We start from the raw sequence: 23,166 nt of genomic DNA on the forward strand, positions 1-23,166 counted from the left end.
GTGGTTAAGCACTGGAATAAATTACCTGCGGAGGCTGTGGAAACTCCATCATTAAAGATTTTTAAGATCAGGTTAGACAAACACCTGTCAGGGATCGTCTAGATCAACGGTTCTCAAACTGTGGGTCATTATCCCAAAGTGGGTCACGAGCCCATTTTAATGGGGTCACCAGGGCTGGCTTAGACTTGCTGGAGCCTGGGGCTGAAGCCGAAGCCTGAGCCCCACCGCCCAAGGCCAAAGCTGAAGCCTGAGGGCTTCAGTGCTAGGCGGTGGGGTTCAGGTTACAGGCCCCCTGCCTGGGGCTGAAGCCCTTTGGCTTTAGCCCCCTCATCCAGGTGGGCTCAGACTTTGGTCCCCCCTCCTGGGGTCATGTAATAATTTTTGTTGTCAGAAAGGGGTCACAGTGCAATGAAGTTTGAGAACCCCTGGTCTAGATAATACTTAGTCCTGCTTTGAGTTCAGGGGACTGGACTAGAAGACCTCTTGAGGTCCCTTCTAGTCCTACGATTCTATGATTGTCTAGTCTCCTGTGGGCTGTAATACTTTGGTCTCATTTGGGTTGTTGGGTTTAGTGTGCCTTTGCTGGGTGGTGGTTGGTGACCTGTGATATACAAGAGGTCAAACTACATAGTCTAGTGGTCGCTTCTGGCTTTAAATTCTGAGACTCTATGACCCATGCTTAGACCAGTCCCCTCTGGACTTATTGTCTTTTCATACCTGGACCTACTGTCCACAACTTCTGACACCAGTTGGCCTGGACTACACAGATCCTCAGGCTTCCTCTACACTAACTACATTTAAGCTCGTGGGGACATATCTCATAGAGTTGCTCTAACCCAACTAGGCCATATAAATGTTCCGACGTAGCAACATCTGCACCTTTACCTCATTTGTGGACATCTCCTCCCATCAGGGTGGTAGCTATTGTATACATCATATCCTGAGTCATTTGTACACCCTGAAACCTTTCCCTGTAAGCCTCAGGTTTCCAGTCAAACTTAAGCAGTAGAGCCTTTTGGATCTGTTCATAGTCCCCAGTATTCACTCTGTCTGTTTGGCAAGTTGGTACATAGATTCCCTGGGGAATTGGCTTCTCATGGTCTCTCCACACATACTCCTCTATGGAACCTCTTGCTCCTCTGCATCTCCAAATTCAGTTCATGCTGTCCCTGCCTCTTGCAATTCTTCAGCTTCTGTTTCTCCAGCTGAAGGTTCTTCTCCCTCGGCACCAACTTCTGCCCCTTCAAATCTAGCACTGTGGAATTGGGCCATGAGGACACTTGCTACCGGGGAATTGGGCCACGAGGATGCACTGCTGCGGCTGCCCTTGTTGCCCTTGGACTCTCTTGGAATCCCACGTGTATCTGGATCCTGGTTCTTGGTCCAATCATCCTTCTCCAGGCGAGCAATCAGCTGCACCTCGTTTAACTTCCCAAAGCTTAACCCTCTCTCCCTGCACAGCTCTGCGATGCTGTTCTTAGGAGCTGGTTCTGTCGGGCTCAATGGGTAGTGGTCAATGGCTCCATGTCTAGTTGGCAGCCGGTGTCAAGTGGAGTGCCCCAGGGGTCGGTCCTGGGGCCGGTTTTGTTCAATATTTTCATAAATGATCTGGAGGATGGTGTGGATTGCACTCTCAGCAAATTTGCGGATGATACTAAACTGGGAGGAGTGGTAGATACGCTGGAGGGCAGGGATAGGATACAGAGGGACCTAGACAAATTGGAGGATTGGGCCAAAAGAAATCTGATGAGGTTCAATAAGGTTAAGTGCAGGGTCCTGCACTTAGGACGGAAGAACCCAATGCACAGCTACAGACTAGGGACCGAATGGCTCGGCAGCAGTTCTGCGGAAAAGGACCTAGGGGTGACAGTGGACGAGAAGCTGGATATGAGTCAGCAGTGTGCCCTTGTTGCCAAGAAGGCCAATGGCATTTTGGGATGTATAAGTAGGGGCATAGCGAGCAGATCGAGGGACGTGATTGTCCCCCTCTATTCAACATTGGTGAGGCCTCATCTGGAGTACTGTGTCCAGTTTTGGGCCCCACACTACAAGAAGAATGTGGATAAATTGAAAAGAGTCCAGCGAAGGGCAACAAAAATGATTAGAGGTCTGGAACACATGACTAATGAGGAGAGGCTGAGGGAACTGGGATTGTTTAGTCTGCAGAAGAGAAGAATGAGGGGGGATTTGATAGCTGCTTTCAACTACCTGAAAGGGGGTTCCAAAGAGGATGGTTCTAGACTATTCTCAGTGGTAGAAGAGGACAGGACAAGGAGTAATGGTCTCAAGTTGCAGTGGGGGAGGTTTAGGTTGGATATTAGGAAAAACTTTTTCACTAGGAGGGTGGTGAAACACTGGAATGCGTTGCCTAGGGAGGTGGTAGAATCTCCTTCCTTAGAAGTTTTTAAGGTCAGGCTTGACAAAGCCCTGGCTGGGATGATTTAATTGGGGATTGGTCCTGCTTTTGAGCAGGGGGTTGGACTAGATACCTCCTGAGGTCCCTTCCAACCCTGATATTCTATGATTCTGTGATTCTATGGTCTTACGCCATTTTCTTGCTGTTTCCTTTGTCTAACCTTGTTTTTCTTCTTCGAGAGATTGCACATGTGCATTCCACTCTTCGTATCTGTGCTCCCAGCACATGGCCATTGGAAGCTTTTCCCCTCAGCAGCATCCATTGGGCTGCTCGAGCACCCTCTGCTGCTGCATACCACTGCAGTCAGGTCTGAAGGGCAGAGCAGCCGCTAGCCTGCCCATCGTTCCTTCTTACCGCCTGTGGCAGTCACTGGAGCCCCTGTTAGTTGCCAGAACAGCTTTCTCTCTGCGGTGTAGGTAGTATCGTTGTGGTATAGCAGTTGTTATAGTTAGTAAGTTTTAGTTGTTTGGTTAAAAAAAAAGGGGGCAGGGGGGAGGGTTGATTTTATTGTTTTTCTCCCTTTCAGTGTTCTGCTGCCGGCACCGAGGCATGCCCCAGTTGCTGGGCTTCAAGCCAAGTGCTTCTTGCTCAAAGCCTATGCTGGTGAGCGACCCACACAGTGGTTGTCTTAAGTGCCTGGGCAAATCACGTGTGAAAGACCCATGCCAGGTTGCTGGGAATTGAAGCCTAGAATGAGAAGGCCAGGGAGGCAAGGCTGAAATTCCTGCTGATGGAGGCAGCATTCAGACTGCTCCTGGAGCTGTCCTGGTCCAACTCGGTGCCAAGGGCTACCACTCCAGTGACAAGCTCACCTCCAGTGTTGCTGGAGTCCTGGCAGCGATCTCCTTCACCTGTGCCGAGGAAGAAATATAAGTCTTTCAAAGAGGAACCAACCAGGGGAAGAGCTCCACCTTGCAAGCCTGGTATAGAGTGTATATGAAATCTAAGCGCTCCCCTCCAAATCCGTGCCTAAGTCGGCACAGTTGGCTTCGGTGCCGGAGAGGGCACCTTTGAGGGCAGGGCCAGAAGTAGCAGCTCTGCAGTGGCAGACTCAGACTCAGCGCCGAGAGCCCTGGAAGTCTTGGCAATAGCCAGGAATTTTCTCTGCCGCTGTGTGTCACTGGCCGCGCAGGAGTCAGATCCCTGGGCCTCACTGGCCCGTCTGGCACCAACACCAGCGGTGTTCCTGCTTCCTGGACAAGCGGCCCGTCGGCATCGTCTGAGGGGAAGCCAGCAATGCCGGCAATGCCGTGCCCAGCCCCCAACACCCACTGGGCCAGCCCCTTCATGGTCAGAGGGAAGGGGAGCGTCACTGCCGGACTCAACAATGGGTCTCGTATTTCACAGTGCTGGAGCATATCCCGCAGATCCCCCCTCTCTCCTCCTCTCCACCCACCAGCGTAACCCCAACATGGGCACTTCTGTGGAAATCTGCCCAGGAGATCACTGGGGGCCAGGCCTATATCGGTGGCTTGTTGGAACCCCTGGGTTTTCCCCCCAACTTCTAGATCCTCCCCTCATCGTGCCTACTCAGTGCCCTCTTCTCGGGGGGGGCGGGGAGTCCTTGCACCGAGCTGCCCATACCAAGTCCAGTACTGGGCTCAGGACCAAGCGTCAAGAAGAGGCGTTGAAAGCAGAGGAACAGCCTGTAGAAGAAATTGAACCACGTCCAGTCTTGTCTTCCTCCTCCTCCTCTCCGGACAAGGCAGTTTCCTCAGAGGCAACTTCACCCTTCATGATCAGGAATTGTGAGGGAGGGTGGCTGCAGGTCGAGGCAGTCAGGGAGTCCTCATCTCACCTGATTGATGTTTGATCAATGGCAGGTCCCTCTAGGATGGGACTGCCAATTAATGAGGCAATATTGGCATCTGTAAAGTTGCTATGGAAGACCCCATCTTCATTGCCTCCCACCTCAAAGAGAGCAGAGCAGAAGCACTATTTGCCCTCCCAAGACTTTGAATATCTTTACTCCCACCCATTTCCAGGGTCCTTAGTTGTTACAGCAGCTAATGAGAGAGAGCGATGGGGCATCAGGCTGTCACCCCCCAAATCAAAGGACTCAAAGAGATTGGACTTGTTTGGCAGGAACATTTATTCAACTAGAGGATTGAAGCTTTGAATTGCCAACCAGCAGGCTCTGCTGGGGCCTTATGACAAACCCCTGTCAGGGGTGGTCTAGATAGTACTTAGTCCTGCCTTGAGGCCAGGGGACAGGACTAGATGACTTCATGAGGTCCCTTCCAGTCCCATGATTCTTTGATTCTATTATTTTAATGTATGGGGCTCCATTGAGAAGTTCTAAGAACTGCTTCCTGAGAATGCAAGGCAGAAGTTCTCTTCACTGGTGAACGAGGGCAGACGAGTACTGAGAACCTCACTGAAGGCTGAGCTGGACGTGGTAGACTCAGCTGCTAGAATCGTGGCTTCCATTGTTGCCATGCAGAGATCCTCATGGTTACAGTCTTCTGGTCTCCCCTGTGAAGTCCAGAGTACTATTCAGGACTTGCCGTTTGAGGGTCCTTCTCTGTTCTCAGACGAAGTGAACAACAAGCTCTGTGGGCTTGTACATGCCTGCCGGCAGGGCTGGCCTTACCATGAGGCGAACTGAGGTAGCTGCCTCAGGTGCCAGACTGTGGGGAGGCACCACTAGGACCCAGAAAATTGTGTCTGCTGCTGGTGCATCTGTATTCTCTCTGCTCTGGATGCACAGAGATGGGGGAGTGCTGTGCTGGAGGAAGGAGGGCACAAGAGACATAACAGGCAGGCAGGAGAAAAGGTGAGGGGGAATAACAGAAAGCAGCAGGAGCTGCAGGGACAGAGAGGAGCAGGAGCCTCTTATGTACCTCTCTAGCACCCCCAGGAGCCTGGACTTATTAACCCCAGCTTCTCAGGGAGCTTCCTGTTTCCTGCTGCTTCCCTGAACCCACCTGGGGAGAACAGGCAGTCAACTGAAGTAGTAGAAGCCAGTTAGCCCCTTAAGACGCTGACCTCTTCCCTCACTCAGGCGCTGCTACCAGCCTGCTTATTTGTCCCCTTCAATTGAGTGTTGAGAGCCACTATAGCTGTCCCAGAACACCAGTCATGAGTGAAAGAAGAAAATGCCCCTCTGGGACAGCATTCAGAAAAAGAAAGAAAGCAAAGGAAGCTTTTCTGTCTAAGCAGGAAGGAGCTCTCCCGAGATACATAGACACAAATGTTCATGGTGAGCCTTCCAGCCCCAGTGAGGATGTGAGTGGTGAGGAGATGCCTGATCTTCCAGGTAGTCAGAGTGCAGGTGACCTGGCAGCTACTGTAGCATCCGTATCTCCATCTCAAATGGATGGAACCCTGCACATTCCTGAAGTGTAGATCAGAGAAGAGTGTGGTGGAGGCGCAAGAAACAGCTGCTGCTGAGTTTAGTTCCTTACATCTAGAGGATCCAGGACTGTGGACCCACTTGAGCAGTAGCCCGAGGGACTTCCTTGTACTGCATGGGCCACAGCAAGTGAAAAACTTCATGTTCCCCAAAGACAATGAAAATCGAAGTTTCCATCCAACACGTTACTGGTGTGAAATCCCAAGTGGTGACAAAGTGAAGAGGCCATGGTTTATGTTCTCAAAAACCCAGAATGCTGCATACTGTCTTTGTTGCAAACTCTTCCAGTCTAATGTTCCAGCCACATTGGGTTCTACAGGAACAAAGGACTGGAAAAATCTGGCAAGAAATCTGGCATGCCATGAGAAGGCAGCAAATCACCAGAGAGCATTCCACAGGCGGAAAGAGCTTGAGATGAGACTAAAGTTAAAGGCCGCCACAGATGATCAGCATCAAGAGAAGATTTGCCAACTTTACTGGCAAAATGTTCTGAAAAGGCTCATTGCCATTGTGAGAATGCTTGCTACCCAAAACCTAGCCCTGCGTGGCACTGCAGATCAGCTGTATGTGCCAGACAGTGGAAACTTCCTTAAAACTGTGGCGCTGATGGCTGAGTTTGGTGCAGTACTCTAGGAGCATCTAAGAAGAGTCACCACCCAAGAAATGTACACACCCCACCACCTTGGAAAAACAATTCAAAATGAGATCACACAGTTACTGGCATAAAAGTCAAACAGAAGATTGTGGCAGATCTGAAGTCAGCAAAATATTATTATTAAACCCTGGATTTGTGCTGGAAATGGCCCACCTTGATTATCATACACATTGTAAGGAGAGTGGTCACTTTAGATAAGCTATTACCAGCAGGAGAGTGGGTTTGTGTGTGTGGTGGGGGGGCTGGTGAGAGAACCTGGATTTGTGCTGGAAATGGCCCAACTTGATTATCATACACATTGTAAGGAGAGTGATCACTTTAGATAAGCTATTACCAGCAGGAGAGTGGGGTGGGGGGAGGTATTTTTTCATGCTTTGTGTGTATAAAAAGATCTTCTACACTTTCCACAGTATGCATCCGATGAAGTGAGCTGTAGCTCACGAAAGCTTATGCTCAGATAAATTGGTTAGTCTCTAAGGTGCCACAAGTACTCCTTTTCTTTTTGCGAATACAGACTAACACGGCTGTTACTCTGAAAGATATTACTCTGTTATTCTGGACGGCACACCTGACATCAGCCATAAGGATCAAATGACTTTAATGGTGCGTTTTGTAACAACAACAGAACCTAGTGACAATGTCCCTGCAATGGTGTCTGTCAGAGAGCATTTCCTAGAATTTATTGACATTGATGATACTACCGGAGCTGGTATGACAAATGTGCTTCTTAAAAAGCTGGAAGATACGGGAATTGCGAAAGCTGACATGAAAGGTCAGGGCTACGATAATGGTGCCAACATGAGAGGACGGAACAGAGGAGTGCAGACATGGATCCGAGAGTTAAACTCTCGAGCTTTTTTTGTCCCATGCAGTTCTCATTCATTGAACTTGGTGGTCAGTGATGCAGCATCAGCTTCTCGTGAGGCTGCTGAATTTTTTAATGTAATTCAAAGCATCGATGTATTTTTCTCTGCATCAACTCATCAATGGCAAATTTTGAAGCAACATCTGGGAACATCCTCTCTGACACTGAAACCACTGAGTGCCAGACGATGGGAAAGTTGAGTGAAGGCGATAAAGCCTATCAACCGCCAAATTGGGAAGATAGATGATGCCATAGTTGCCATTATGGAGGATAATGCTATGACAGGAACTGTTCGTGGGAGAACAGTGGCAGAGGGAAACGGAATCACCAGAAACAAACATAACTTCAAATTTCTGTGTGGCTTAGTGTTGTGGCATGACATTCTGTTTGAAATAAATGTTGTAAGCAAAAGACTCCAAGGTGTTGACCTTGATATATCTGGAGCAATGGAACAACTGGACAAAGCAAAGTCATACCTACAGTCTTACTGGTCAGATGAGGGATTTCAAAACGTTCTGAAAAGTGCACAGAAGTTGGCAGAGGAACTTCACACTGAAGCTATTTTCCCACCCATTCAAGAATACAAGAGTTACCGAAGAAGAAGACATTTTGATTACGAGGCACGGGATAATCCCATAAGATACTCCAGATAACAATTCAAAGTTGAATTCTTTAACCAGGTGCTACATTATGCAATCCAGTCAGTTGAAGAACATTTCATGCAGCTCAAGGAACTCTTTCCAAAGGCCAATGGCATTTTGGGATGTATAAGTAGGGGCATAGCGAGCAGATTGAGGGACGTGATCGTCCCCCTCTATTTGACATTGGTGAGGCCTCATCTGGAGTACTGTGTCCAGTTTTGGGCCCCACACTACAAGAAGGATGTGGATAAATTGGAAAGAGTCCAGCGGAGGGCAACAAAAATGATTAGGGGTCTGGAACACATGACTTATGTGGAGAGGCTGAGGGAACTGGGATTGTTTAGTCTGCAGAAGAGAAGAATGAGGGGGGATTTGATAGCTGCTTTCAACTACCTGAGAGGTGATTCCAGAGAGGATGGTTCTAGACTATTCTCAGTGGTAGAAGAGGACAGGACAAGGAGTAATGGTCTCAAGTTGCAGTGGGGGAGGTTTAGGTTGGATATTAGGAAAAACTTTTTCACTAGGAGGGTGGTGAAACACTGGAATGCGTTACCTAGGGAGGTGGTGAAATCTCCTTCCTTAGAAGTTTTTAAGGTCAGGCTTGACAAAGCCCTGGCTGGGATGATTTAATTGGGGATTGGTCCTGCTTTGAGCAGGGGGTTGGACTAGGTGATCTCTTGAGGTCCCTTCCAACCCTAATATTCTATGATTCTATGAACACAGCAGTATATTTGGGATGTTGTATGACATTCCAAAACTCCTCACTATACCTGAAGAAGACCTACACCAGCAATGCAGGGCACTAGAGACAGTGTTTACACATGATGAGATGCACGATATTGATGTGAGTGATTTCGGTGATGAACTGAAAGCCCTTTCAAGATACATTTCAGCAAGATCAACTCCAAAGGCTGTTCTGGAATATATGTGCACAAATAAGATGACCACCCTCTTTCCAAATGCTTTTGTTGCTCTGCGCATACTTCTAACACTTCCTGTAACAGTTGCCAGTGGAGAACGCAGCTTCTCCAAGCTGAAGTTAATAAAAACACATCTGTGCTCCACAGTGACACAGGAGAAGCTAGTTGGCTTTGCAACCATCTCAATAGAGCATGAGCTGGCCCAGACTGTGGACCTTCAGGAAGCAGCTCAAATCTTTGCAGCCAAGAAGGCACCACTTTGATTATTCAAACAGATAAACATGCCAGTGTTTACTAGGCAGACAAGAAAAGTTACATTTGCCGTTCCGGCGTTAGAAAGTGAAGTGTTACTTAAAATTTTTGAACAAGGCCTTTTAAGTTGTTAGTTCTCCTTTATTGGGGTAGGTGGCAGAGCAGGACCATGAGAGGAGTAGAGCAGGAAGAAGGCAGAATTGAGACCTTTCAAAGTTTTGGCCCAAGCAAGGGGACATGGGGGCGTCATTTGAGCTCCCCGCCACAGGTGCCAAATGTTGTGAGCCGGCCCTGCCTGCCGGGTCAGAAAGCACTATTGACCTCAGCAGATCCACTGGTTTTCCACTCCACCTCCTTGTCAGGACCTGTCAAAAAAGAAGTGCAGGGGTTAGACGTGCAGGCCTCTCCCTCCTGTTACTTTGGCTCCAGCTCTGGGCCCTTCAAGACACCTGGGAACTGCCCAGCAGTCATTTTGATGGGCCAGTCGAGGACGCCATGCCAGTCTCCATCTCTCCAGATCCTACTTCCCCCACATTTGCAAACCATCTGTTCCACTTCCTCAGTGCTTGCTCCCACCTTACTTCACCCAGTGGGACGTGAGCATTGTGGAAGTGGGATATACCCTTCAGTTTGTTTCTTCCTCTCCCTCCCCGCCTGTATTCCTCTGCAGGGATCACGCCTATGAGGAGCTCCTTCTCCAGGAGCTGCAATCTCTCCTTCGCTCAGGGGCCAAAGAAGAGGTTCTACACTGTCCAAGAGGGAAGGGGTTTTATTCCTGTTACTTCCTAAACCCAAAAGCGAAGGGGGACAGTCTCAGTCCAGTTTTAAACCTGTGTCAACTCAACATATTCTTAAAAAAGATAAAGTCTCTCATGGTCACCCTAACTTCTGTTATCTCCTCCCTGGATCCGGGGACTGGTGTGCCAACCTTGACTTAAAAGATGCCTACTTCCATGTGGCAGTCAACCAAGTTCACAAGAAGTACCTCAGATATGTGGTAAATCAAAATCATCAGCAGTTCACTGTACTACCATTTGACCTGTCAGCAACTCCCAGGGGTTTTACAAAAGTTATGGCAGTAGTAGCTGGCTTCCTGAGAAGATCAGGTATTCAAGTTTACCCCTACCTAGATGACTAGCTTGTGATCCAGACTCCAGGTTTTGTGTAGTCCTGATCCAGTCAACATTCAGTGCTCTGGGACTGCTAGTCAGTGCAGAGAATGTCTCCTTTCCCCTGTCCAGAGGATAGTATATAAGGGCTTTACTGGACTTGTCTCAAGCCAGAGTTTTTCTTCCGGACCTGAGGATTCAGACAATCCATAAGAATGGCCAGACTGGGTCAAACCAATGGTCCATCTAACCCAGTGTCCTGTCTTCGGACAGTGGCCAGTGCCAGATGCTTCAGAGGGAATGAACAGAACAGGGCAACTATCAAGTGACCCATCCCCTGTCTTCCACACTCAGCTTCTGACAGTCAGAGGCTAGGGACACAGAGCATGGAGTTGCGTCCCGAGCATCTTGGCTAATAGCCATTGATGGATCTATCCTCCATGAATTTATCTAGTTCTTTTCTGAACCGTTATAGTTTTGGCAATTGGATCAATTGTTACAGCTATGAAAGCTCACTTGATCACAACAGCGTGAAGCTGAGGCTCCTTGGGGCATATGGCCTCTAGCACTTTTGATTCAGTAGGTCAGACTGCACCTCAGAACAGGCTAGGCTGGCACTGGGGCATGCAGCTCTCCTACTCTTCTGGCCGAGGTAACGGCAACCAGAAATGGCACTTTCATTAATGGATGCAGCAGCGAGCAAGTAACCAAAGGCTCAAATGAGGGACCCATAAATCTTGACAACACAAAGTTCAGATCTCATGGCAGGAACGGGTCTTGGAGTTTCGCTTGGATAGGTGTTAGTTGTTCAGTGTTTGGGGCTCTTTCTGGATCCTCCATTGATGTGGGTTGGTGTCAGCCAGTCCTTCAACAATCCATTCCTCCCACCCCAGACAGTTACCTGACACAAGATCTCATGTCTCTGGCTCTGCCCCAGGACAGCTTTTTACCCCTTCTGCCCCCATGGCATCAGCCCCTAGGCCAGGGAGTCACTACCATGTGCATCATTCACAAAAATCTTACAGGTTTCAAAGTAGGAGCCGTGTTAGTCTGTATTCGCAAAAAGGAAAGGAGTACTAGTGGCACCTTAGAGACTAACCAATGCATCCGATGAAGTGAGCTGTAGCTCACGAAAGCTTATGCTCAAATAAATTGGTTAGTCTCTAAGGTGCCACTAGTACTCCTTTTCTTTTTTTAAAAACCTTACAGAAAATCCCACTTTGTCACAGCTTTGGAGTGTTCTTGCTTTTCCTCAGGGGTCGGGCACACAGCAGCAGTATCACTCATGGCAAATATCGGGGCATGTACCTGCTGTTCTTGTGCTTTCTCTGTGAATCACAAGCCACCTGGAATCACTCTGACTTACGGATCCAGCAAGGCTGCTGCCTGAGTTTCCAAAATCAAACTTCTCTCGCAGTCCCCTGAGCTATGGGCCCTGTTGCTGAGCTGAGAGGACTCTGCATCCTTCCTGTTGCAGCTTTCGCAGCTCTGCTCCCTGGCTTTCCACTGCTCCCACTCCCACACCACTCTGCTGCTCTGGAGTCTCTTTCCTTTACCCCTGAGAGAGAGGGGTTTCCCGCTGCTGACACCCTGTGGTGTGAGGACATAAGCACAGAGCACCAAGCCTTAAGCAGTGTCTAGAGAACTCCCTCCTTCCTACATTTCTTAAGCTCCATCCTGGTCCTGTCTGGTGACCCTTGGGACCAGGAACTGTATAACCACTCCACAACTGGCTGTGAGGTTTGCCCTGCAGTGTGGTGGGGCTCATAGTTCCCTAGAGAAGGGACCATTGTGATCATCTAGTCTGACCTCCTGTAGAACACAGGCCAGAGACCTGCCCCACAATATTTCCTAGAGCAGAGCTTTTAGGAAAACATCCAGTCTTGATTTAAAGAATCCACCACAGCCCTTCATAAATTGTTCCCATGGCTAATTACTCTCACTGTTAAAAATTTGCACATTATTTCCAGTCTGAATTTGTGTAGCTTTAACTTCCAGCCACTGGATTGTGTTAGCCCTGTCTCTGTTAGACCAAAGAGCCTGTTGTTAAATATTTGTTCCCCATGTAGGTGTTTAGAGACTGTGACCAAGTCACCCTTTCACCTTGAGCTCCCGGAGTCTGTCACTGTGAGGCAGGTTTTCTAACCCTTTAATCATTCTCATGGTTCTTCTCAGTGGGAGCGAGGTTTCCCTGAGGTGCGGGGGGCTCATTTATTGGCTGTGAGGTTTATCCTGCTGCCCAGCCTTCCAGACTCATTAGCTGAATGAGTTTCCTGCCTGGCCTCATTTTGGGAGCTAACCCCATGTGGCAGGGTGTTCCTCAGGCTCAGGGTGCCGAGTCAGCAGAGAAGGAAGCCCACCCCATAGTAACGCTCTGCTCTCTGTGCCCAGAACGCAGTGGAGGAGGCCATGGAAATGTACCAGGAGCTGCACATGTGGGATGAGTGCATTGTGGTGGCAGAGGCCAAGGTACGGTGTATACTGCGCTTTGCCCTCCCTTGCCTGTGGACTGGGCCCTGCTGGGGTACTCCATCTGCCGCTGGGGGGATAATGCCCGAGTGTGGATTCTGTCACGGGAAGCCTGCACCTGCCTGGGAGGCTCCCAGTAGGACTCGGATGAGCCAGTTCAGCGCCAGATGGCTGAGAGGGCAGGTGCCTGGGGGCTCCCAGCCTGGGCAAGGCCTCTGCTGTAGAGAAGGGGGGAGAGGGAGTCATCGCACCACGTGTGCGCAGAGCTGCAGAAGGGAATGGAGGGACAGGGCAGGGGGTGAATGAGGGGCTTGGCCGTGGCGCCAGGGACGGGGTGAGGAAGGAGGATTCCTGCAGCTCTGTCAGGCAGGCTGGGAGGGTACACGGGTCTGTGGCAGGCCTGGGGACTGTGGGCTTGGCAGGTGAGGCGGCCTGGGAGGAAAGGCAGGGCATCCTGCTGGGCCGTGCAGCTGGGGGATGGAACTGAGAGGGGCTCATGGAGGGACACAAGGCTGGGGGAGGGATGCATGTGGGGCTGAGCGGAGCAGGAGAGAAGCTCAGGGGCTGCTGTGGGGTGGAGCAGAGTGGGAGGGGAGCTCGGGGTGCTGTGGGGCTGAGCAGAGGGAAAGGGAGTTCAGGGGACACTGTGGGGCAGAGCAGGGGGAAGAGGGGCTCAGAAGGCACTGTTGAGTGGAGCACAGGGGAACTCGGGACACTGGGGCAGAGGGGAGGGGAGGGGCTCAAGGGGCACTGTGGGGTGGAGGGGAGGGGAGCTCAGGAGGCACTGTGGGGTGGAGCAGCGGGGGAGGAGCTCAGAGGACGCTGTGGAGCAGAGCGGGAGAAGGGGAATTCAGGGGGCACTGGGGCAGAGGGGTGGGGAGGGGAGCTCAGGGGGCGCTGTGGGGTGGAGTGGAGGGGAACGTGGGGGCCCATCAAGGTTTCTGGGGGGCTCTGGCCGGCGTCTGTGCCTGGCACTGGGAGAAGCCTGCAGGAGGGGTGGGGCCGGGCTGGGGGATGCTGACAGACGCTGCCCCTCACCCACCCACCCACCCACCCACACCAGGGGCACCCGGCGCTGGAGAAGCTGCGCCGGGGCTATTACCAGTGGCTGCTGGACACGCAGCAGGAGGAGAAGGCTGGGGAGGTGCAGGAGAGCCAAGGGGAGCCCCTGGCCGCCGTGGGCCTGTACCTGAGGGCTGGGCTGCCAGCCCGAGCCGCTCGGCTGGCCATGGCCAGGGACCAGCTCCTGGCCAATGGGGATGTCATCAACCGAATCACCACCGCGCTGATCAAAGGGGAGCTGTATGAGCAGGTGAGAGCCTCCCCCTTCCCCCAACCCCCAGGTCAGAGCCTCTCCCCTTCCCCAACCCCACTCCCCCAGGTCAGAGCCTTGCCCCAACTCCACCCCGAGGGTTAGAGCCTCATCCCTCCCCAGCATCACTCATACATGGCCTCCACTCTCACAGAGTAACAGCCTTACCCCCATACTCCCCTTGTCCCCCACCCCAGGAGAGTTGGAGCCTCACTTGCACAGAGCTCCAGATACCTGCGCCCTAGAGATCGAGGGCTTGGAACAGGAGGCTCCAGGACCCCAGCCTTGGGGCTAGCAGGGTGCATGGCTTGTGGGGTGGGCCTGGGGCTCTGGACTGGGACTGGGACTGGCCCTGGGGCTGGCAGGGTACATGGCTGGGGCAGCAGCAGGGGCTTGGGAGCTCTGGTACCGGCCCCTGGCCTGGTGTGACCTGTGGCAGGTGGGCCAGCAGCTCTGCAGCCTGTCTGACAGCCTGTGTGTGTTAGGCTGGAGACCTGTTTGAGATGATCAAGAACCCCCAGAAGGCTCTGGAGTGTTACCGCAAGGGCTGCGCCTTCCTGAAAGGTATCGTGGTCTCCGTCCCCCTTTCTTGGTGTGAGCACCCCCAATGCCTCTTGCTGGGATGCAGGGATGCCCTGTCCTTTGCTGCACAAGCGGCTGCCCCAGAACCCAGAGGACCTGGCTGTGTGTCACTGCTCCCTGTCTTCCAACCTCAGTCAACAGCTCTAGTTCTGAGCTGGAGCTCCATGAGCTGAGGACTAGGATTGCCTGGTGAGGCTGCCTGCAAAGCGGGCACTGGACTCGGTGCCCCAGGCCATCCCTTCCAGTCCCGAGTTCCCCTCTCCTGTAGCCACTCATGGCCCCAGGGCAGGTTCCTCCTGGGCTTATCAGCCAGCAGGAGGCCAGGCGCCACTCGAATCAGCCCCACGCCTCCCAGGGCCTGTCTTCAGTACTGCCATGTCAGCGTCCTCTCCCCAGCTGGTGGCCACTGTGACATGTTCCTCTTCCTCGCAGCGGTGGAGCTCGCTCGTGTGGCCTTCCCTGCAGAGGTGCTGAAGCTGGAGGAGGCCTGGGGAGATCACCTGGTGCAGCAGAAGCAGCTGGATGCTGCCATTAACCATTACATTGAAGCCAGGTAAGGCCAGGCTGGAGCATTGCCATGGCAGCTGCGCAGTTCAGAAAGCAATGACTTGGGTGAGTCTCCTTACACGAGTGGGCAAGCTGAACCCTACTGACATGTGGCTGGCGTGGAGCACACCAGCCCTCCCCTCCCCAGCTCTGCTGGTGCCCCGCAGGCCAGACCCACAGGCCCCTGCTATCCCAGCCCTGGGCTCCCTCCCTCCCTCCCTCGCGCCCTGCCCTGCTGGTGCCCAGAGACCTTTGCTATCCCAGCCCTGAGCTCTCTCCCTCCCTCACACCCAGGTCTGCCGGTGCCCAGAGCCCTCTGCTATCCCAGCCCTGGGCTCCCTCCCTCCCTCGCACCCAGCCCTGCCAGTGCCCAGAGACCTTTGCTATCCCAGCACTGAGCTCTCTTCCCTCCCTCACACCCAGGTCTGCTGGTGCCCACAGCCCTCTGCTATCCCAGCTTGGGATGCTGATCGTACCCTCTTGTGCCACAGTGTATGGTGGTTTTGTGATGGGGAAACTGGAGCCTAGGCTCGGAGCCTAAACTGCCGTTCCCTCGTGATCTGCGGGAGGTGCCCAGAGCCTGTGCTAGGCCGTTTCTCTAAGGTGCTGGTGAACTTTCTCTCCTCCATGTGCCAGGCCTCGTGACACCTTCCTCTCCTTGCCAGCCATTCTCCCTGACCCTCCTTGCTCCCCAGTCCCCTGTGGAGACATCCATGCAGGTGACCCGAGCAGCGAGGCTGCTTCGTTGTCTCCTCACACAGTTCCCAGTCTCGCTACCTGTCCCTAACGTGAGCAGAGCTCAGCCGGATCTGATCTCCCTGGCCTGCTAAGGATCTCTGCCCCTTGCGGCTCTAGGTGCGCCATCAAGGCCATTGAGGCAGCCATTGGGGCCCGGCAGTGGAAGAAGGCCATTTACATTCTGGATTCACAAGAGAAAAGGATAGCAGTCAAGTACTACCCCAGGATTGCCCAGCACTACGCAACCTTGCAGGAGTACCAGGTGAGATGCCAGCTCCCAGCATCTCCCAGCCCCACAACGGCCAGAGGTGGCTCACCTGCTGTCCTGTTCCCCACAGATCGCAGAGGAGCTGTACATCAAAGGAGATCGGCCCAAGGACGCTATTGACATGTATACGCAGGCGGGGCTCTGGGAGCAGGCACACAAGGTAGGGATAGAGGCTGAGAGTGGCTGAGTCTCTTGGGCCCTGCTGCCACCTTCCAAAGCAGTAACTGTCTCCATACCAGGAGGTCCTAGTGCCCTGGGCTCAGCAGCCTGCAGGTAGAGCTGTGTTCCCAAAGGGTCGTTGCAGGCGGGAGCCGTGAGCTCCCAGTCACAGAATGGGACAGGCGACTGCACCCTGTGCCCGCTCTGTGTCTCCCTCCATTTCCGGCTCTGGCCTGAATAACAGCATCTCTCAAAAGGACTGGGCAACCCCCAGGCTCAGCCCCGCTCTCACTGAGCTGCATGACCAAGTGCCCTCAGTCTGCGGTGGATGCAGCATCTGCTCCCCAGAAAGGGGTCGGTGTCTGTCTCCAAACCATCCAAAATGGAGACCAGCGAGATTGGCCATGGGCACCAGCATGTGCAGAGTGCTCAGTGGGTGCCTGGAATCAGTGTCTAGGGCTTCTGAGCTGAGCCCATCACACGCCCACCTGGTATTCCTGGGGGGAATGGCTGCTTTTATGCCGTGGCCTGCCTGGCTAGCTCAGAAGGGAGCCAGAGCAGATCTGTGAGGGGGTTGCAGCTCTCTCCCCAAATTCTCATTATCCCCTTTACGCTGAGGTTGCTGGGTAGGAGGCTGGAACCTGTTTCGTGTCTCCCTGCAGCTGGCGACCAAGTGCATGAGGCAGGAAGATGTGTCCGTGCTCTACATCACCCAGGCTCAAGAGATGGAGAAGCAGGGCAAATACAAAGAAGCAGAGCGGTGAGTGTCTGCCTGGACACCATGAGTGGGGGGCTAGGCCTCGGTAGTGGCCCATGGGACTTGGAGCAGGGCAGGGCTGAGTCTCTCCAGAGTCCAGTCCCCAGCCAGGCCTGTCAAGAATGTGCCTTAGGAGTCTTGCTGTGAGGTTGGTTTTATGATGGGAGGACAAAGGCACTTTCCTGGGACTAGAGGAGAGTTCCAGGCTGAGGGTGAGGAATAGAAACCCCCTGCAGGTCACATGTCATTGCTCAGCCACGTGGCCCTTGAGTCATCTCACATGCCTCTGTAGCCCCAGGCAACCCTGCCAGGCTGTCCTGTCCTAACTTCTCCCCAGCTGTGTGAGGCTAGTGGCTGGGCTGGGTGTTCCCCTGTGTGCCACCTGTAACCATTCCTTGCCCAGCTCTGAGCCTCACTGCTGCCACTCCCGGTTTCTGGGGAGGCCCTATGAGGCCATGCAGCATGTCTCCCCAGGGCAAGGAGAAAGGACTCTTCCCTGTGCGGGGGCAGAATGTGCTGGCCTTGCCATGGGCCAAGGTGCTGCAGTTACTTTTCCAGATTTCTCTCTTCCATTTTTCTTAACTGCAGCAGCCAGTGGGATTTTTCTGGGTTTCCCCCCAAACCAAGTCTCCTTTCCCGCTCTGGGACCAGTCAGGAACACCCCACCCTCTCTCTCCTGGTTCTGTGGAGGGCTCCTTGGAGGAGCAGAGAATGATGAGACCTTTCTCAGCCCTTCTGAAGGGACACTGGCTCTTCTCTCCCAAGTGCTTGGTCTAGCTAAAGCTGTCCCCTCAGCGAGCGTGGGGTTTGATCTCTGGCACCTGCTCTCCCACCATCCACACAGCCCTCCCGCAAAAGGAGAGGAACTGGGACTGAGATTTCTGTTATAAAAAACAAGCAGGGGGAGCCTGACAGTCCTCTGGGTACACGAGAGAGGCCAGAAGTTCACCAACCCAGTGGGGAATTCTGCAGGGTGGCGCCAAGCCACTGGCAACCTCCAGCTGAGACGCCAGGAAGGATTCCTAGGGGTGGAGCAGTTGTATAGTTTGTGCATCTGTTTGCACATGGGCAGAGAGGAGCTGGACCAGATCCAGCAGCTGGCTCAGGAGGGTGGTCGGGGCCTTTTCCCTCCAGTGAGCGCCAGCTCCTATCTTATCCCAGCTTGAGTGGACTGGCTGGCTTGGGGATTAGGAATGCAATACAAGGCCTTTCTCCTCTACGGGCACTGGCTCTGGTCAGCCCAGGACAGGACTGCTGAGGGTGTGGTGGGAAATGGGATACTGGGCCATTCCTGTGTACATCACCAGGTCCAGTCGATCCCAGGGCAGTAGTGACATAAACTCTTCAGTGGCCTAAGCGAGGTGAGCTGGGGTCCACATCACCAAGCCGTCATCAACCACCGGGACTGCTGGCAGCCTCAGCAGGGAGGCGAAGGCATGACTGGGCCCCAGAGACCCAGGAGGGTCCCTCCAGGGGACAGCAGAGGCAGACCGGTAGGGACAGGATGAGAAGGTGGTCCTGTCATCCCCTGTGTGGGTAGGTTACATGGAGCTGTGCATCTCCACAGCACATAGTCCCACACCGTTCATCAACACAACATGCCGTGCACCGTTTCCTGTCTGATGAGTATTCAGCCCATGCCCATGCCCTGCTCCAGCTGGCCAGGGAAGAGATGGGTTCTTGGGCGCAGCCCAGCAACAGAGTCTGCGTCTGAATCATAGAATCATAGAAGATCAGGGTTGGAAGGGACCTCAGGAGGTCATCTAGTCCAACCGCCTGCTCCAAGCAGGACCAATCCCCAATTTTTGCCCCAGATCCCTAAATGGCCCCCTCAAGGATTGAACTCACAACCCTGGATTTAACAGGCCAATGCTCAAACCACTGAGCTATCCCTCACCCCCGAGGCCCGGCTCAGTGACAGAGTCTGCGCCTGCCACGCCTGTGTCCCGGGACCCGGCCCAGCGACAGTCTCAGCATTTCCGTGCTTGTGTTCTCAGGCTGTACATCACGGTGGAGGAACCTGATCTGGCCATCACCATGTATAAAAAGTGTAAGATGTATGATGAGATGATTCGCCTGGTAGCAAAGTACCACAAGGACTTGCTGAGTGACACACACCAGCATCTGGGAAAGGTAAAGCTGTCGGGGTTCGGGCAAGGATCTGTCATCCCAGCGGGAGGGCTAGAGACGCTCCCTAACACGCCGCCTCCTATTACAGGAGCTGGAGACTGAGGGCCGCCTGCAGGAGGCTGAGTACCACTACCTGGAAGCCAAGGACTGGAAGGCCACAGTGAACATGTACAGAGTGAACGACATGTGGGAGGAAGCGTACAGGGTAACAGCAGCTCTTTAACAGCGAGGACAGGGCATGGCACCAGCAGGTCCCCATATGTGTCTAGCCGCAGTGTTGCTGGCAGCACTGCAAGTCCCAGCATGCACTGCTCCCCACTGGTCCGAACATAAGCCGCGTGTGATGATGGATGAGGTGCTTGGGTCAGGATGGAGCAGTGCATGCTGGGATCCACATCTGCTGCCCTCTTGGGTGAGCAATGCAGGAGGCAGGGAGGTCTCTGCATTCCGTCCTCTGCAGGCCCTTGCCTCCTTCTCACCAAGCCGCAGGGAGGCCGTAACTTGGGGAAGGGTCTCTGTGTTGGGGAGGGAGTCACGGACTCAGCTTGCTCCAGCAAGGAGCCCCCTGGGAGACTCAGCTGGTCCTTCAGGTCTGTTTGCTTTGGACAGGTAGCCAAGGCCCACGGGGGGGCGAATTCCTACAAGCATGTGGCCTATCTGTGGGCAAAGAGCCTTGGAGGGGAAGCTGCCGTGAAACTCCTCAATAAGTTTGGGCTCCTGGAAATGGCCATCGACCATGCAGCAGACAATGGGTGAGTGTCCTGAGGCCAGGAGCTTGCCTCCTGGCACAGGGAGAGCAAAGCCAGGCCTGGCGAATGCCCTTCACTCACAGCCGCTACAGGCCCCAGGAGGGAGGCGCCCTCTGCATCCCACAGGGACTGAGGAGGAGCTGCTGTGGCCTCTGCCCCCCTCCCATCCCTGGGGGCCTGGGAAGGAGCTTTTCCCGTCTTGGCTTGGGGGAGGTGAGGCCTTGCACACCTTCCACCTGCAGGGGCGGGGGCCAGGGGCCAACTCACCAGCAGCACCACAAGCTACCACCTGCTGGGGCTGCCTCCTGTTGTACACCAGCACCTGCCCTGCCCACTCTCACTGCCTGCACCATCAGTCACCACAGCCATCTCCTGTGCCGGGTCCTAGCCCCAGCTCTCCCCTCACAAGCCTCCCACCTCGCCCTGGGTTCTGCCTGCCAGCACCAGCCCTTCCCCTCCCGTCGGCTGTGCGGGAGGCATGGCCAGGCTGTGCCCCACGTGGGGCGCAGCCAGGACCTAGCTTGGCTCACCCCGTCTCTCTCCTCTCATCACAGTGTCTTTGACTTTGCATTCGAACTGGCTCGGCTCTCGCTGAAGCAGAAGACACCCGAGATCCACTTCAAGTACGCCATGTTCCTGGAGGACGAGGTACGACCTTGCACTGTGTCCAGGCTGCAGAGCGCTTGCCCGGGGGCCTGCACGAGGCAGGTTCTTCCGCCTCCCCAGGGAAGTGGCGTGGCAGCAGTTCGGAGTCTGGAGCTCTGTGAAGCCCTTGCCCCTCCTGGCCGAGGAGGAGCAGGAGGCCACAGTGCCTAAGCAGATTGCTCTCCTCTGTCCTAGGGCAAGTTCGAAGAGGCTGAGGCCGAGTTCATTAAAGCTGGGAAGCCCAAGGAAGCGGTGCTAATGTGAGTGCCCCCTGCTGACTGCATCCAGGTTCCAGGCCAGGGGGCCTTGCTCCCCTGCCTGACCCCAGCCTGGCAGCTCTTCTTTCTAGTTGATCTCGTGCTCCCTCCCGCCCCCATCTGCTGGACCCAGGCTGGCATGTCTCATTGGCTCCCCAGGTTTGTCCACAACCAGAACTGGGACGCTGCCCAGCGCGTGGCTGAGGCCCACGACCCAGACAGCGTGGCTGATGTGCTCGTGGGGCAGGCTCGCTTCGCCTTTGAGCAGAAGGAATTTCAGAAAGCAGAGGCCTTCCTCCTGCGGGCCCAGCGCCCAGAGCTGGCCGTGAAATATTACAAGGTGGGTGTGGCCAGTGGTTACATCGCTTGACCCCACAGAGCTCAGTGTCTGGGTGGGGAACCCACCCCCATTCCTACCTGAGAGCTCAGTGTCTGGGCAGGGAACCCCTGCATCATCGTCCTGAGCGCTCAGTGTCTGGGTGGGGACCCTCCCGTGCCCCCCCACCCCCACCCCCCGTTCCCATACGAGAGCTCAGTGTGTGGATGAGGACCCACCTCCCCTGTCGTCCCCCACGAGAGCTCAGGGTCTGGGCCTAGAACCCACAACCCCTGTCCTGTGAGTAGCTGTGGGAGACTGGGGGGTTGGATTGGGAGAGGCTGTGGGTGCCACCTCCCCAGGTGTAGCTGTGAGGGGGTGGGGGATCAGGAGGGGCTATGGTGTCCCCTCCATGGTAGTAGCGGTGAGGGGCTGGACCGGGAAGGTCGGGGGCTGGATCAGCCCTGGGGTGCCTGGGAGCCCAGCAGGCTGAGCAAAGACCTTCCCCACTCCGGCCCTGGTGTGCTTGGTGCAGGAGGCCAGCATGTGGAGCGATGCCCTGCGGACCTGTAAGGAGTACGTCCCCAGCCGGCTGGAGGCACTGCAGGAGGAGTACGACAGGGAGGCTGCCAAGAAAGGTACCAGGTAGGCCAAGGCTGTTCAGCTGGGGGCATTGGGCTGAGCCAGTGCAGGGACATCCAGAGCTTGGCTGAGTTCCCTGCTCCCTGCGGCGGGGCTTCTGAGCCCATCACTGCTGCCTCCCTAAGCACCGGGGCGGGGGCAGGAGACAGGACCAGCTGAACCTTTCTCCATCCCTGCACCTGCCTCCCCCTCTGTGTGCAGGGCTCATGCCCAGGCCTGGCCCCACCATGATCCCTGCACCATCTCCCCGTGCCCAGCATGGGCTCACATCCTGTGTTGGTCCTGGCAGAGGCGTGGAGGGCATGCTGGAGCAGGCCCGGCAGTGGGAGCAGGCTGGGGAATACGCCAGGGCCGTGGACTGCTACCTGAAGGTACAGGATCCCAGTAACAGCCTGCTGGTGGAGAAGTGCTGGCTGAAGGTAAGTCCTGAGCCCCTGGCCCTCCACTGGTACCCCAGGGGCCTCACCATACACTGGCTCCCTCACCCCAAAGAGACACCATGCCCAACCCCCAAGTGTCTCTGGGGGCTTCAGGCTGACTGAGACCCGAGAGATGAGCTGGGCACCAGTGACCCATTGAAGGCTGTGCCCTGAACAACCCCATCGCCTGAGGCCAGGGCCAGGGTTGGACTCTCCGTGACGGGGTCTCTCTCCACAATCTCGGGGCCGAGGCCTGGCTCTCCCCAAAGGTGGCCTCCCCAAATCTCGGGGCCAGGGGCCGGCTCTCCCCAAAGGGTCCCTTTCTCTGACAGCTCCTGTCCCTTGCACCGCTGATGCCTTTTGTCCTGCAGGCAGCTGAGCTGGCCATTAAATTCTTGGGCCAGCCCCGGAGTGTGGAGGTGATGCGTCTGGTGGGACCCCAGCTGGTGGCCATGAAGAAGTCCAGCACGGTAAGGGCTGGTGCTTTCAACACGGTGCTGAAGAGAGGTGTTAATGTCAGGGGAATGAAAGGTGAAGGGGTAACTTGGTTACAGTCTGTGAGTACCTACATGGGGAACAAACATTTAATAACGTGCTCTTCAGTCTAGCAGAGGCAGGGCTAACGCGAGCCCATGGTTGGAAGCTGAAGCTAGAAGAATTCAGACCGCCAATAAGGTGTGAATGTTTAGCAGTGAGAGTCATTAATTACTGGAACAACTAGTTCCTCGGCTGTGCAGTCGCTGTGTGCTGACCAGGGGGGCAAGAAGGGAAGTGGGCATTTTGTCCCAGAGAAGGAGGCAGGTGCTGTGTCCTGAGGCTAGGGGAGTGAAATATTGGGTGATCCAATCACCATAGTGTGCTTGGACTTTCAGAAAGTCTTTGACAAGGTCCCACACCAGAGGCTCTTGCGCTAAGGAGTCATGGGATAAGAGGGAAAGTCCTCTCATGGATCAGTAACTGGTTA

The 23,166-nt window shown here is 54.4% G+C and overlaps 1 protein-coding gene across 4 annotated transcripts in view; it reads left to right on the top strand.

Annotated features, from left to right (window-relative positions):
- The window catches only part of IFT172 (intraflagellar transport 172), a 149,256-nt gene that overhangs the window by 89,699 nt on the left and 36,391 nt on the right, over positions 1 to 23,166 (top strand). For all 4 annotated transcript variants that reach the window (XR_014710812.1, XM_084623126.1, XM_084623125.1 and 1 more), the window contains 16 exons: positions 12,605 to 12,682; positions 13,746 to 13,994; positions 14,480 to 14,558; positions 15,009 to 15,129; positions 15,978 to 16,122; positions 16,199 to 16,288; positions 16,950 to 17,047; positions 19,042 to 19,177; positions 19,263 to 19,379; positions 19,784 to 19,926; positions 20,478 to 20,571; positions 20,764 to 20,828; positions 20,985 to 21,165; positions 21,677 to 21,786; positions 22,073 to 22,202; positions 22,574 to 22,672. Coding sequence is in view for 3 of the 4 variants with exons in the window: in XM_084623126.1 (XP_084479252.1) it covers positions 12,605 to 12,682; positions 13,746 to 13,994; positions 14,480 to 14,558; positions 15,009 to 15,129; positions 15,978 to 16,122; positions 16,199 to 16,288; positions 16,950 to 17,047; positions 19,042 to 19,177; positions 19,263 to 19,379; positions 19,784 to 19,926; positions 20,478 to 20,571; positions 20,764 to 20,828; positions 20,985 to 21,165; positions 21,677 to 21,786; positions 22,073 to 22,202; positions 22,574 to 22,672 (1,935 nt within the window). In the remaining variant the exon portion in view is untranslated. The remainder of the gene's footprint in view (positions 1 to 12,604; positions 12,683 to 13,745; positions 13,995 to 14,479; positions 14,559 to 15,008; positions 15,130 to 15,977; positions 16,123 to 16,198; positions 16,289 to 16,949; positions 17,048 to 19,041; positions 19,178 to 19,262; positions 19,380 to 19,783; positions 19,927 to 20,477; positions 20,572 to 20,763; positions 20,829 to 20,984; positions 21,166 to 21,676; positions 21,787 to 22,072; positions 22,203 to 22,573; positions 22,673 to 23,166) is intronic.

This window comes from Lepidochelys olivacea, assembly GCF_965140295.1.
Source record: "Lepidochelys olivacea isolate rLepOli2 genome assembly, chromosome: 3".
In the NCBI taxonomy this organism is placed as follows: domain Eukaryota; kingdom Metazoa; phylum Chordata; order Testudines; family Cheloniidae; genus Lepidochelys; species Lepidochelys olivacea.